This window comes from Eubalaena glacialis, chromosome 11, assembly GCF_028564815.1.
Source record: "Eubalaena glacialis isolate mEubGla1 chromosome 11, mEubGla1.1.hap2.+ XY, whole genome shotgun sequence".
In the NCBI taxonomy this organism is placed as follows: Eukaryota; Metazoa; Chordata; class Mammalia; order Artiodactyla; family Balaenidae; genus Eubalaena; species Eubalaena glacialis.
In genome coordinates this window covers 109,589,066-109,605,059 of record NC_083726.1, presented here as the reverse complement: position 1 = coordinate 109,605,059, position 15,994 = coordinate 109,589,066, and the positions used below count along the sequence as shown (strand labels likewise).

Here is a 15,994-nt window from a genome sequence, read left to right as displayed (position 1 = left end):
ATTCTACGAGACTTATGTCCAACAGGGAAATGATATGGCCTGGTTACGAGTATCAGGCCAGTTTTTGACTGTCAGGGGCTGCTCCTTGCCCTCCACCGTGCCCCCCCACCCCTGCCCACCAGGTGATAGTAAATAGAGAAAAGTAAATAAATTCAAGAGATTTAGCCCACAAGTCTACTGGACCAGATATAGGGTCAGAGGGAATGTCAGCGGTGATTTCTAGGTTGCCCTCTTCTAGAGGGTGGCAATGCTATTCACGAGGATAGCACCAGCTTTGTGTAATCCTTCAACTTAATACCAAAAATAAAGAACCTACTGTATGGCACAGGGAACTTTACTCAATACTCTGTAAGGACCTATATGGGAAAAGAATCTAAAAAAGAGTAGATATATGTATATGTATAATTGATTCACTTTGCTGTACAGCACAAACTAACACAACATTGTAAATCAACCATACTCCAGCAAATATTAATTTTTAAAAAATATATGAAAAGTTAACATATCATACCCATTTTACAGATGGAAAATTAAAACTTTAGAAAGGTTAAATACCTTGCCCACTGTTGCATGGAATCAGAACTCTGGATTTATCCATTTTGGACATTTCACATAAATGGAATCATACAACAGTTGGTGTTTTGTGTCTGACTTCTTAGCACAATGTTTTCAAGGTTCATCCATTTTGTAGGATGTGTCATTACTTCATCTCTTTATAACCACGTAAAATACCATCGTACGGATGTACCACATTTGTTTATCCATGTATCAGGTGATGGATGTTTGGGTATTTCCACTTTTGGGCCACCACAAATAATGCTGCTAGAATATTCATGTACAAGTTTCTGTTTGAACATTTGTTGTTAATTCTCAGATATATGCCAAGGAGTGGAATTGCTGTGTCATACAGTAATTATATGTTAATTTTTGAGGAACCACCAAACTGTATTTTCATAGTGGTTGCACAATTTTACATTTCCATCAGCCAATATATGGTTTTCATTTCTCCACTTTCTCATATGACAGTTCTAATTTCTCCACATTCTCACCAACAATTGTTATTATTGGTTTTTTTGTTTATAGCTATCCTAGTAGGTATAAGTGGATCTCACTGTGGTTTTGATTTGCATTTCCCTAATGACTAAGGATGTTGAGAGTCTCTTCATATGCTTACTAGCCGTCTGTAAATCTTCCTTGGAGAAATGTACTCAAGTCTTTCAGCCGTTTTTAAATTAGGTTGTCTTAAGAGTCCTTTATATATTCTGGATACTGAATATCCTGAATATATACAGATAATATTTGTAAATATTTTTTCCCCATTCTGTGAGTCTGAAACCGAATCCTCCTAAAACAAGAGTTCTCCTGCTGAGTTTATGATTAACCTCTCTATCCAAAACTTTATCCCCTTTCTTGTCCCACCTCATTCCCCTCAGGATTGAGTCCTATCAAAGAAAAGGGAGGATTGAAAACGACCCTTCCGGGTACAAAAGCCCCACTGTGTCCCCTGTTTCTTGTTTGTAGAAAAAGGCTTTAGTATCTTAGGCCTTCCCTGAGTTCCAAAGAGCAGACTTAAGCATGTACTAATTAGGGACATTCTTAGATTTAGGTATTTGATAAACTTTAAGTTAATTTTTGTGTGTATTGTGGTAGAGATGCACATTCATTCTTTTGCGCATAGATATCCCGTTGTCTCAGCATCTTTTGTTGAAAAGACTGTTCTTTCTCCCGCTGCGTGGTCCTGGCACCCTTGTCAGAAATCAGTTGAACATAGATGTGTGGGCTTATTCCTGGACTCTGAATTCTATTCCATCATCTGAATTTTGTAATTTAACCTTTTAAAAATCACTTTTGGATTTACTTTAATTTGGCATTTTTATCTCCAAAACTTCCAAAATTATTTATCATTTATTCAGTTGATTGAAATGAGCCAGAATCAAATTTGCTGTGGGAAAAGTTTACTAAACATCAAGAGGGTTTCATAGCAAAGTTATTACAATGTTAGACTATGTTAGAATTACATGCTTTGCTACTAGAAGCATTTCTAAAGGTATAAATTTATAAGACATTAGGAATCCATTTCAACATATCAGAAAGGGAAATTATGACAAAAATATGAGACACCACATAGCATAAACATACAATATGAATGAATACATGAATAAGGATTTTTAATATTTAACTCTTTCACAAATTATGTACAATAAGAATAAAATAATACAATTATGTGTTCAACCTTTCCTGTGGATCTGTTTATCTGCGTTGCAAGGGTTGCTAGGTAATAATTGTTCAGTGTTATGGTTATTCTGAATATTTTTCTCACAGTCCCAGATAGTTATTAGGGACAAATGACCACTCTCCGCCATGCTGGCTCACACCATTTTACTGGATAAAACACGATTTCCTTGCAATGCTCTGTCATCCTTCCCTCCCAACTATTCTTCTGTCACAGTCTGTTATATCGTCACATTTCTTTGAGAGAAGCGACACATATACACAAAAAGGGGAAAACCTTGACCTGGTTGGCATTGCTGAGGTTCAAAGACCCATCAGAGAGAATAGATTTTTCTTTTCTCAACATTCAAGCAAGTCCCTTCCAAGCATTCACTAGTTATATGGGAAATGTATAGTTGCAAAACTATGATTTTAAAAGGATCTTATATATATATTTTTAAAAATTTATTTAGTTTTTATATTTGGCTGTGTTGGGTCTTCGTTGCTGCGCGCGGGCTTTCTCTAGTTGCGGTGAGCGGGGCCTACTCTTTGTTGTGGTGCACGGGCTTCTCATTGCGGTGGCTTCTCTTGTGGCTCGCGGTCTCTAGGAATGCGGGCTTCAGTAGTTGTGGCTCACGGGCTCTAGAGCACAGGCTCAGTAGCTGTGGCACACGGGCTTAGTTGCTCTGCAGCATGTGGGATCTTCCCGGACCAGGGCTCGAACCCGTGTCCCCTGCATCAGCAGGCAGATTCTTAACCACTGCGCCACCAGGGAAGCCCTTAAAAGGATCTTTTTGCAGATTTGTTACTTGAGGTATAAATTCACTTTTAGTGTGTCTTCTTCACAGCCCTCAAATTCATTTTAAGATCTTTTATTATACAAGAGCCTAAAGGTGACCAGGCATTTTCCATACCAAGAAAAAAATCCTCTGTATGTACAAACATAAAAACATGCTTCAGACAATTAAAACATACAACACATGCTTGGATATTAATGCTTTGAAGAGATGGCTTGGGGTTACAATCACCCAGGTTCTCTCATTAGGAAGTTCCGTGGATCATAGGGTGACAGAATTTTGTTCACTTGAAAGTGAGCCCCAATGGAAAAGAGTAGAAAAATTTATCATTAATACCACTGAAAACTCAGAACAAGAATCAAATAATAAAGGATACCGGCTATAAAACATTTGACCCTCTCACCATGCTCCTCAGCATTTACCTTCTGCTTTCTCTCTGCTTAAATGGCAGAGTATTGACACTTAGGGGCTCCCAGGCCCTGCAGTTCTGTCGTTTCCCAGTAGGGGACGATGCTGCATTTAAAAACTGCACCAGTTGCGGCATTAACCCTGGTGGGTCTGGGTTCCTTCTATTTTCAAGACATTTTAAAAACATCTATGAATACTTTTTTCTAAACTCAGAGAAAGTGAGAGTTGAAGAAAAACAGAATTCTTGAAGGATAGTTCTTTTACCCACTATCTTCAGAGGTATTTCTTTGTATGTGACATTCTTGAAGGTTGGTATCAAAGTCCCAAAGTACGAAATGCATCTCGTAAGTCATCAACCTCATATAGGGGCTGTGGAGAAAAAGAGAGAGTGGATGACTTTGTAAATATTTTTGAAGAAAGTAAGGGGAGAGGGGCTTCCCTGGTGGCGCAGTGGTTAAGAATCCCCCTGCCGATGCAGGGGACACGGGCTCGAGCCCTGGTCTGGGAAGAACCCACATGCCACGGAGTAACTAAGCCCGTGCGCCATAACTACAGAAGCCTACAGCCTGTGCTCTGTAAAGTTTTCATCAGAGGAAAAATTAGGAGAGAATGATAAATACACACACACACACACACACAAAACACACACGACAATGTGGGAAATATAAGAAAAGGAAGTATAAGTAGCTCCAGGGATAGATGACTTTGGAGAGAGAAAGAAAATGAGAAGCAAAGAAGCCCCTTAACTTACCAAAAGGATGCGTCGAAGCTGTCTGGACAGACGAACCGAATTTTCATGCAGTCCCTCCCAGGCTTTGAAAGTTCTTTCATGATTTTCCACAAAAGTATTCCAGCAATAAAAATAATCTATAAAAAAAAAGAGGGGGAAGGGGATAGGTCAGATCTCAAATCATGAGGGAGGAAAGAAAACCCTGGCTCCGCCCAAAGCCTTGGGTCCAAGCCCTTGGTTCTTTTTTTTTTTTTTTTAACATTTTATTTATTTATTTGGTCTTGCTGGTTCTTAGTTGCGGCAGGTGTGCTCCTTAGTTGTGGCTCGCAGGCTCTTTAGTTGCTGCATGTGAACTCTTGGTTGCGGCATGCGTGTGGGATCTAGTTCCCTGACCAGGGGTCGAACCCGGGCCCCCGGCATTGGGCGCGGGAGTCTTAACCACTGTGCCACCAGGGAAGTCCCAAGCCATTCCTTCTTTTCCTCCAATTCTAGTTGATAACTTTTGGCTCCAAAGGCGAACCAGAACTCCCAGAATTCTGCCCCCCCGATTCCCCCCCCACCCCCACCCGCCCCGGCTCTTCCCAATCTGAATTGCAAACCGTGCTTTGCTGAGCCGGGCAGAAAAGTCCCTGCGCACCTTTGAAGGTCATGATGGCGATTTGGACCCCAGCGCGGTGCAGCCGCCGCAGCCCCTCGGGCTCCGCCTTGCGGTTCTTGTCGCAGAAGTAGAGGCGCGCTGTGAAGATCCTCAGACTCAGATTGGGGTACCCTCTCAGGAAGTCGGCCACGTGCCGCGCACAGTCGTAGCAGGGGCTCCAAGACGTGAACCAGGTGACACGGTAGCACCGCCCGGGGTCCAGGTCCCAGTCGGAGATGTAGCGGAGGAAGAGCAGTTCCACGTGGCATCCCGCCTGGGGAGAGAACCGAGGGCTCAGCGGAGGGTTACTGACCTTGACTGCCCTGCCGGTAGCTTTACAGCCATTAATTCGTGTCCCTCCCAGGGTGATCTTTTTTGGGGTGTCTGCAGTTTTGTCCTAGGTTACAGGAAGGTTAAGCAACTGCCGGAAAGGACACAGTGTCAGTGGTGAGCCCGAACACTTTGCACTTTGGGCCCTAGGAAGGGAAAAGCGTCCAGCTTTTCTGTGGAATGGGGAGGATGGAATGAGTTGGGTGGATGAAGGAGCATCATATATCTCAGATTTAATTTTTGTTTGTGAAGTTCCTTTTTCTTCCTTGGAGGGGAAGGAAAATGGCTTGGAAGGGCTGTTGATGTAACATTGTGGAAATACACTGGACCACTAAGTGGAGGTCAGAAAATTTAGGGTTAGGAGATAGATTATGAGACTGACAGGTGAGTGTTGTTTTTTAAAATTATAGATTATGAGACTGACAGGTGAGTGTTGTTTTTTAAAGTTATAGATTATGAGACTGACAGGTGAGTGTTGTTTTTTAAAATTATAGATTATGAGACTGACAGGTGAGTGTTGTTTTTTAAAATTATAGATTATGAGACTGACAGGTGAGTGTTGTTTTTTAAAGTTATAGATTATGAGACTGACAGGTGAGTGTTGTTTTTTAAAATTATAGATTATGAGACTGACAGGTGAGTGTTGTAGATTATGAGACTGACAGGTGAGTGTTGTTTTTTAAAATTAATTAATCAATTAATTAATTTATTATTTTTGGCTGCGTTGGGCCTTCGTTGCAGTGCGCAGGCTTCTCATTGCATTGGCTTCTCTTGTTGCAGAGCACAGGCTCTAGGTGCGCGGGCTTCAGTAGTTGTGGCTCGTGGGCCCTAGAATGCAGGCTTAGTAGTTGGGGCACATGGGCTTAGCTGCTTCACGGCATGTGGGATCTTCCTGGACCAGGGATCGAACCCATGTTCCCTGGCTTGGTAGGCAGATTCCTAACCACTGCGCCACGAGGGAAAGTCCCTGAGTGCTGTTTTGAGAGAGGTAATAGGTGCCACTGGGGCTAAGAGCAATTAAATACAGGCATACCTATATTATTGTGCTTGGCTGTATTGGACTTTGCAGATATTTTGCGTTTTGAAGGTTTGTGGCAACCCGGTCTTGAGTATGTCTATCAGCATCATTTTTTCCAACAGCATTTGCTCACTTTGTGTTTCTGTGTCACCTTTTGGTAATTCTTGCAAATTTCAAACTTTTCATTATTATATTTGTTATGCTGATCTGTGGTCAGTGATCTTTGTTACCACTATGATTCGCTGAAGGCTTAGATGATAGCAATTTTTAGCAATAAGCTTTTAAAATTAAGGCATGTACTCTTTAAAAAAAAAAAAAATTTATTTGGCTGCGCCAGGTCTTAGTTGTGGCGCACGGGATCTTTACTTGTGCATGCCAGATCGGTAGCTGCATGTGAACTCAGTTGCGGTGTGGCATGCGGGACCTAGTTCCCCGACCAGGGATCGAACCTGTGCCCCCTGCTAGTGGAAGTGCAGAGTCCTAACCACTGGACCGCCAGGGAATTCCCAGCAAGTCCCCTTAATACTGCAGAAAAGTCATTAGTCCCAGAATCTGAAGACCCAGGTTCCATTTCCTGGCATCGCCACTCTTGTTACTTAAACAAGTCACCCAACTCTTGGATCTCCTGATTCCTCATCAGCGGAATGACGTTTTGTTGTGAGGATTAAATGAGAGGGAAGGAAAGGGTTGTTAACACAAAAGCTTTCTATGTTTAGAATGTGTCTTATTACCAAATAGGAAAGAGATTAGAATGTAAAACAATTGCAGTGGGATAATTTACACAATACAAATGGAGGCCAAAAAAGTTGGAGAGTAAAACTAACCCTAGAAACTAGCCAGTGTCATTCCACCCATGGATTCCTCCCTGGGATTCCACCAAGACTAGATGTCACTGCATGTTATGAGAGGAAATATTCATTGGCAGAAGAGTATGTGAACCCATCTGGGTTTTGGTGAAGAAGTCTTTTGGAAATGTAATTCTCTGATCTTCAAGTTTTAATTAATGGCTTCCCTGAGTTTTCTGAGGCTCACTATTACGTATGTACTTACTGGCCTACAATCTAGGTGAGCAGGAAGGAATAGAACTCATTGGGAAGACAGAATGGAGTCATTAATTTTTCCTAAATTTTTCTTCCTTAATTTTTAAAAATTCTAAAGCCACAGTTTGTTTTTCCACATTTAAAATTCAGCTTGAATGAGCTGTATATATTCCCCCAAATCAAAAGCTTCTTTCTTTGGATATCTTCTTTAATCTCAAAGGCAATTTGGATGCTGGGGAAAGGAGAGGAAGTTTGGGGGCAGTTATTCTTGGCATTGAAGCAAGGTGTGGCCTTGCTGTGCTCAGCATGATGGGGGAGGACATTAAATGACACCCTTTGGGGTATTTCTATTGTGGTTGCAGGGACATGTAAAAAAGAGATTAGAGGAATCTAGTGGAGACAAATGAAACAGGCTGAAAGTGGTACCATCAGCAGGTGGCTCTAAAAATGCCCTGCCTGGGAAGCAGGTATTGATACCTTGTTTCGAAGGTGCCCAAAGTCCAGTGAGAAGGAGGTGGCGCTATCCCGCCGCTTCACCACGTAGCACAAGTAGGTTTCATGGCGGCCCTTAGCCCAGCGCACGTTTTTGAAGTGGTAAAGAAACTTCCTCCGCTTCATCAGGAGGCTGTGGGTGAGAGGAGGGAGGAAGTGCAGGAGCACCGCTGATGCTCTGGTCACTCCTGGCTTTCCTTCAGCTTTTTTAAAAAAAATCTGTAATACTTGGGCCAAACCAAAGGAGATGCTCTTGCTTCCCTTTGTTGGATGCCTGAGATTTAACTGAGCTTGGAATCCATTACAACCCCCTTATCAGGCTTATATTTATAAGACCAGTTGAGACAGCAAGAAACCCAAAGCCATACGCGCTCCCAGGGCAGGCTCCTTCCATGGCTGCCTTCTAGATGCTGATAACTTGGAATTACTAACCTGTTCCCCAGTCCCATACTGATCTTTTCAGGTTTCCCCTCCAATCTCTATCTAAATGTCCAACATGGACCTCAAACTCACGGGGTTAACACAGTATTCCCAAATCGCCCTTTCCTGAGCTGCCTCACCTCTCCTACCCACTTTCCATCCCAAGTAACCGGGCTAAAAGCTTGGAATCATTTCTGATTCTCCTTCACTCCCCATATTGAATTAATTCATTAATCATCTAAATTTATTGAGTCAAACGTTCAAATATTTCTGGATTTGTTCCTGCTCTACTTCCTCTGTTCTCTGCTTCAGTCCAAGCTCTAATCTGTCCCTTTATTCATTGTCCTGACCTCTTAACTGGTCTCTGCCCACAGTCCCTTCAAAATAGCATTTTCCACGAGGTGCCTGAGAGATCTCACAAAAGCCCAGGTGTGGGCCTGTCATTCTGATACCGAAAAGCCCCTAACTTCCGCTGGTAGAATAAACTCCAAACTCTTTAATGCAGTAAAGCTTTTACATTTGGACATCAATCTACATTTCTAGCCTCGTTTCCTAGTATTTTCTCTTTTTTCCGCATCACTTCAGCCTCCCCTCCACGCCTGCAGCAGGACCCCTGGCACTAGTCTTTTCTTTCCAGCCACCTGACTGCAAGCTTCCCTGCCTTTTTTTCCACTGGGCAAAACCTACCCATCCTTCAAAGCCTTAACCACAATTTCAGATCTTTCTCACTGCCACTATGCCAAAATTTCTAGGCAAAATCGAACATTAACAGCAACAAAAAACCCTCCCGTAGTTTCCTACTGTTCTCCGCTTATCCTTATCAAAGCATTCAACCTTTGTTATCAATTGATTGCTACATCTGTCTCCTCAATTAGAATTTCTGTTTTGAGTCAGGAAGTGTCACTTTTTGAGTCATGCTTTTTAAAAGTATGTCAACTTGAATACTACTAAAAGTAGAAAGTTAAAATTTTTTAAATGTTTAACCAGTATATCTAGTGATAATTAGACATACTATCTAATGACAATTACTGTTAATATACTTATGTTTTTCGTTCTAGTCTTTTTTATAGGCATGTATTTACAGGATATAGATTAGGCTGATTTCCTGTGTAAATTTGCAATATAATCTAAATATTTTGCAATGTTCTTCACACACGGGGGTTGTGGGCGGGGCGGGTTAGGGGCGGGGCGGATTGCTCTTTGTTTCCCAGCACAGGGTCTTGCATATCATAAGCACTAAACTGAGTTGAATTTGTGGAAATACTCTCTGCTAACACAAGTTTCTTTGTGGTTGTGAACACACCACGAGCTACACAGTGTGGTTGATACCAAAGCATCAGGAGTGAGTGTCCCTGGTTTTTGTCCTTGGACTTTTCCAGAAATGTACTTATCTAATCTGTGGAGATAATGTTGCCACCTAGTGGCACTGAGCAGAAGTGCAGAGGACTTGTCAAAGTAATGACCTAGTCAGTAATTTGAATACGGTTTGCTGGCAAGAGAATTGAAACTTTTTTCAATTTTTTTTTTTTACATTGAGGTATAATTTACATACTTCACCCATTTAAAATGTACAGTTCTATGAATATTGGCAGATGTAAACACCCAAAACTGCTACCACAATCAGGATACAGAACATTTTCAGGGCACCCCTCCTCCCCAAGTTTCCTCACCCAACTTTTCAGTCACTTCTTCCCCTCCCTCCCAGGCAACCACTAGTCTGCTTTCTGCAACTATAAATTATTTTCTAGAATTTCATATAAAGCACACATTATTTCCTCCTTTGTGTCTGACTTCTTTCACTAAGCATGTTATGACTGTGACATTCATTCCTGGTGTTGCATGTATCAGTATAGTTTGTTCTTTTTTTACGGCAAAACAATATTCCATGGCTTAGATACAGCACATTTCATTTATTCATTCACCTGTTGATGGACATTTGGATTGTTTCCATTTGGGGACTATTGTGAATAAAGCTTCTACATTGATGTACCAGTCTTTGTATGGGCATACGTTGATTATTGATATTTTAGTAATGAAATACATGAGATAGACCCTGAAGTCAAGTTCTCAAATGTCACTCTTCGTAAGTAGATAAGCAAGGGCTGGAGATTTTTAAAGCTGTTGCAATTTGAATGTCTTCCTCACACACATGAAGGTTATTGGAATCCACTTTTTTTTTCTTTGGCCGTGCTGCAGGGCATGTGGGATCTTAGTTCCCCCACCAGAGATCGAACCTGTCCTCCTTGCAATGGAAGCACAATATCTTAACCACTGGGCTGCCAGGGAGGTCCCTGGAATCCACTTTAAATCCTGAGGCGGGGCTTCCCTGGTGGCGCAGTGGTTGAGAATCTGCCTGCCAAGGCAGGGGACACGGGTTCGAGCCCTGGTCTGGGAAGATCCCACATGCCGCGGAGCAACTAGGCCTGTGAGCCACACCTACTGAGCCTGTGCGTCTGGAGCCTGTGCTCCGCAACAAGAGAGGCCGCGACAGTGAGAGGCCCGCGCACCGCGATGAAGAGTGGCCCCCGCTTGCCGCAACTAGAGAAAGCCCTCGCGCAGAAAGGAGGACCCAACACAGCCAAAAATAAATAAATAAATAAATAAATAAAAGATGCTGTGAAGATCAATTTTGAAAAAAAAAAAAAATCCTGAGGCAGAGATGGTGATACATCTAAATCACCAGTATATACATTACACATGTGAAACCATATAAAAATTAGTCAATCAGGGCTTCCCTGGTGGCGCAGTGGTTGGGAGTCCGCCTGCCAATGCGGGGGACACGGGTTCGAGCCCTGGTCCGGGAAGATCCCACATGCCGCGGAGCGGCTGGGCCCGTGCGCCACAACTACTGAGCCTGTGCTCAAGAGCCCGCAAGCCACAACGACTGAAGCCCGCACGCCTAGAGCCAGTGCTCCGCAACAAGAGAAGCCACCGCAATGAGAAGCCCGCGCACTGCAACGAAGAGTAGACCCTGCTTGCCGCAACTAGAGAAAGCCCGCGCCCAGCAACAAAGACCCAACTCAGCCAAAAATAAATGAATAAATAAATTAAAAAAAAAAAAAATTAGTCAATCAGATTTTTAGAATTAAAAATGCACATTTGGGGCTTCCCTGGTGGTGCAGTGGTTGAGAATCCGCCTGCCAATGCAGGGGACACGGGTTCGAGCCCTGGTCTGGGAAGATCCCACATGCCGCGGAGCAACTGGGCCCGTGAGCCACAACTACTGAGCCTGCGCGTCTGGAGCCTGTGCTCCGCAACAAGAGAGGCCGTGACAGTGAGAGGCCCGCGCACCGCGATGAAGAGTGGCCCCCGCTCGCCACAACTAGAGAAAGCCCTCGCACAGAAACGAAGACCCAACACAGCCAAAAATAAATAAATAAATAAATAAATTTTAAAAAGAAAAGATGACTATCTTAAAAAAAAAAAAAAACTCAAGCACTCTCTAATGATTTAAATGGAGTATAATCTAGAAAAATTTAAAAAAAATAAAAAATAAAAATAAAAAATAAAAATAAAAATAAAAATGCACATTTGACAGGAATCCGAAATGGATGCTAACAAAGATCTAATAATAATTGGCTTTATCTTAAAGTGATAATGATTTACGCGGTGACCACCACAGCACTACCTCTGTTACTATTACGATTGTTAAATAATTAACATAATCACCCTCAGCATAGACCATAAACCGAATACATAATACATGCTTAATAAATACGGGAGTGGAAGAAAAAAAATTCTCTCTTTGGGGCCCAGTTTTAAATAGATTAAGCATAATCTATTCATATCTTATTCATTCATAATTCATATTCATAATCTATACCAGTAAATTCCTTTTACATTTCACCTGTCTTCCTAGGGTGTGTGGATGAGAAGTGGAGGAAGGGGGGACTATATGATGCCCTGCAGGTGGTGTGGGAGCCCTGTTACCATGAGGAGCAAAAAAGTGTCCTGGGAGTATGAGAAAGGACAGGGCATAGATTAAAGAATTCAGATAGCCTTCTATCTCCCACCCCACATGAAAATGCAATAGCTCTGTTTCCATCAGAAGTTACCAGTCACAGTGAAGTGAATGGCATGACTATGGCCTTGTTAATTAACTATCTTGATCCATCACTTTCTTTAACTACAGCTGGGGGCCTATTTGCAGCACCCTATGCTCCTCTGGTTTCTCTTAAGTGTACGAAGGACTCAGCAGAGACAGTCTGTAAGGCCTGCAGGTTGACAGCTGCGCAGGACAGCTGTGTTCCCTGAGGCAGAACACTGGCTGCATCCCCAGCAATGCAAACCAGAGACAAATGGGTTAAAAATAATCGTGACAAGGTCACCCTCTCCTGCCGTGTGCCATTACTACTGTGCTCTGCAGATAGTATTTTCCTTAATGAAAATCATGTATTTCCCTTTTTCTCCTGTTGAATTTCATCTCCTTTGCCTTCTCTGACTTTCTCTGAATTTCAGCTCTGATTTTACCATTGCTTTGCATTTCATTATTTACAAGTATCTCCAGTGAGCCTTTTTCCTCTCTCTTTTACCTCAGATTAGTTTTCAAAATCTCACTGTAAACTGAGCTGACATTTGACATTTTTGCCCTCAATTTTCTGAAGAACATTGAATCTACCATTAAGATTCTTAGCTCTGTAGTTTAAATTCTTTGTAAAAGAATTAAATTGAGATAAAGTATGGATCAGGTGTAAATTTTCATACATTTGCAATAATCAAAAATAGGAATAGATTAAGTTCTATGACAATAACATAATTGTCCTAAACTTCATGTGAAGACATTGTGAAAATCTTACAAAATACACACTAAAGAAGTAAGTTAAGTCATGTCTGAAGAAATGGAAAGACTAGGTAAATAATAAATGCCATTTAACTGCCTAACAATTGGGCCTATAATATTAAATAAGTTGCTTGACTGATTTATCTCCTTATAATAGTAGACGCAGTCATAGTGACCTTCAAGCAATTAATTTTGAATATTGACATTTAAAAAATAATTTCTTGACTGTGTAATTATTCAGTAAAGTCTCCCCAGTAAAGTTTTTCTTCAAGGGGTTTCATAGTTGAATGTTTACAGAATTATTACAGTTACCACTACTGTTAGTATAGTATTGCTATGAGCTTTTCATGATTTCAGTCTCTTAACATTTGCTTGGTTCACATTACTACCATAAACGAGTTCTAACTGCAAGGACAAGTCAATACATAGTGCAGAAAAGTTCTTTTGACTATGGGAAAAAAAGAGAAAGAGACAGCTGGGTGGAAAGCATGTTAATATCTGAACAGAAGATGAGACAGAACTAGAAAAATGTGCATCTTGACCAAGCAGATCTTGTGAGTCAGACAGTGACAGGGGAGAAGGGGAGAGTTTACCCATCTGATTACTCAGATTTGCTCTGAGCGAAAGGCCAGCACAGCCACCCACGAGCCGACTGCTTTACCTGTCCATGGTGGACTCCAGCGTGTCTTTCGTGGCTCCCTGAAAGTCTTAGGAAGGGAAGCTTTCCTCCAGCACTGCTGCTGCACTGGCTGACAGTGCATGGGCCCTAACATTCAAATCTGAACCCAGTTCTTTAGGCTCCTCCCCACAGCAACATCACCACCACCAGGTACCCCAGCTGCCTTCCTCCTGTGTGGGTCCAGTGAAGATGGGCGGGGTTTTCACACGCCGAATCACATAGGTAAAATGACTGAGGGCCACTCTGCCTAATGCAGAGGTTCCTTTAGGGCTGCCTCTTTAAAAGTCCAGTCCGTGCTCCACAGGTAATAAAGATCAGGAGACGGGAGGAGTAGACAGTTTGTAAATTGTAATCATGGTAAAATGATATCTTTAATTTTAGAAGCATAATAATAACCGTAGTAACTTTATTTATTTATAATTTTATTGTATTTATTTACTTTTGGCTGCGTTGGGTCTTTGTTGCTGCGCGCAGGCTTTCTCTAGTTGCAGCGAGCAGGGGCTACTCTTCATTTTGGTGCGCGGGCTTCTCACTGCGGTGGCTTCTCTTGTTGTGGAGCATGGGCTCTAGGCACGTGGGCTTCAGTAGTTGTGGCACGTGGGCTCAGTAGTTGTGGCTTGCCGGCTCTAGAGCGCAGGCTCAGTAGTTGTGGCGCACGGGCTTAGTTGCTCTGTGGGATGTGGGATCTTCCCGGACCAGGACTCGAACCCGTGTCCCCTGCATTGGCAGGCAGATTCTTAACCACCGTATCACCAGGGAAGCCTGTAACATTTATTTAAAAGCATCTTGTGTTCCATCAGCCAAAAGCATCTATTCCCTCATTTAATTACACAATATCTCTGAGTCTCAATAGAGACCAGCACTAACTGCTCCTGCTTTGTGGCCGGGCAAGTAAATTCAGTTATATAGGACTTAGGACAGAGATTTTGCTTCCCAAACCACTTCTTTGATTGCTTTACAAGAATTGCTAGAAGACTAGATGATTACACCAAACGATTTTTGCATAAGCCATGTTTTCCACAAAAGCCATATATTAATTTGAAGTCAGAAGCAGCAGCATCTCAAAGAACAACAACAAAAAAAGATTTATTTCAGCAGAATCAGCATCTAAATGACTGCACTGAACTTGGAAAACAGGTCGGGCTTTTCAAATAAGAGGCTTTAAATTCCTTCCCTCATACAAGCTGGTCTATTAAAGATTTTGCTTCTCCTTCCTACCTGAGGCCATATGCATTCTATTTATTCATTCAATAGAAACTTAATACCCACTAGATGATAGAAACTGTGCTGGTGTTACAATAGTGAGCAAAGCACCAAGGGTTCCTGCTCTCTTCCTACCTCAAGGCTTTGAATACCATCTATACATTGATGATCCCCCAAATCTGTAGTTCTAGGCTGGACCTCCCCCTTGAACTCAAGGCAAGTGTGTCCATCTTCCACCTCAGCATCTCCATCTGGATGTCTGATGGGCATTTCAAACATGGCTGAAACTGAGCACCTGTTCTCTCTCCCAACATGTAATCTGCTCCTCTTGCTGCCTTCCCTGTCTCAACGGCATCAGTGGCAATGTCATTCTTCCCATTGCTCAGGCCAACCTGGCCATCTTCTTGATTGCTCTCTTCCTTTTAAATCCCATGCCCGGGGGAAGGCTGGGGGTGGGGGCAGGGAGGGATAGACTGGGAGTTTGAGATTGACATGTACACACTGCTATATTTAAAATAGATAACCAACAAGGACCTGCTGTATAGCACAGGGAACTCTGCTCAATATTCTATAATAACCTAAGTGGGAAAAGAATTTGAAAAAGAACAGATACATGTATATATACAACTGAATCACTTTGCTGTACATCTGAAACTAACACAACATTGTTAATCAACTGTACTCCAATATAAAAAAAAAATTAAAAAAATAAATAAATCCCATGCCCAAATCCTGTTCACTGACCACTTTCACCACCTCCAGGTCTAAACAACCTGGATGGTTACATTCAGCCTCTCAACTGGTCTTCCTTTCTTCAATTACAGACTATTCTCTGCACAGCAATCCTTCCGAAATATTTAATTTATTTATTCTAATTTTAAAAAATTATTTATTTATTTTATTTTGGTTGCGCTGGGTCTTTGTTGTGGCAGGCGGGCTCCTTAGTTGTAGCATGCGAACTCTTAGTTGCAGCATGCATGTGGAATCTAGTTCCCTGATCAGGGATCGAACTCGGGCCCCCTGCATTGGGAGCCTGGAGTCTTAACCACTGCGTCACCAGGGAAGTCCCCTGAAATATTTTAGCTCATGTCTCTCTGCTCTCAAAACTCTCCATGTTCCCTCATTTTCTCAGTAATAGCCAACATCCTTACAATGGGTCACCAGACCCTCTGCCACCTGCCCCTGCCATACCTCTCTCCTTGCTTGCACAAAGAACACACAGGAGCAAAGAATACTTGCTGGCCCTTCT

General features: G+C 42.2%; 2 protein-coding genes across 2 annotated transcripts in view; one reads left to right on the top strand and one right to left on the bottom strand.

The window, feature by feature from the left end:
- The window catches only part of RIMKLB (ribosomal modification protein rimK like family member B), a 122,076-nt gene that overhangs the window by 17,768 nt on the left and 88,314 nt on the right, over positions 1-15,994 (top strand). The gene's annotated exons all lie outside the window — the stretch shown is intronic.
- On the bottom strand, positions 3,732-13,532 carry AICDA (activation induced cytidine deaminase). Its single transcript, XM_061206685.1, has 5 exons — positions 13,525-13,532; positions 7,649-7,796; positions 4,784-5,057; positions 4,168-4,283; positions 3,732-3,785 (listed from the first exon to the last, which is right to left on the bottom strand). Exons 1-5 carry the CDS (start codon positions 13,530-13,532, stop codon positions 3,732-3,734), a joined length of 600 nt encoding a protein of 199 aa, XP_061062668.1.

Bases quoted from the DNA above. Each gene is read 5' to 3' on its own strand.
- AICDA (XM_061206685.1), bottom strand. The intron at 5,058-7,648 runs GTATCAATACCT...TTCTCTCCCCAG, and splicing joins TTGGGCACCTTCGAAACAAG to GCGGGATGCCACGTGGAACT. The intron at 4,284-4,783 runs GTGCGCAGGGAC...TTTTTTTTATAG, and splicing joins CGCCATCATGACCTTCAAAG to ATTATTTTTATTGCTGGAAT.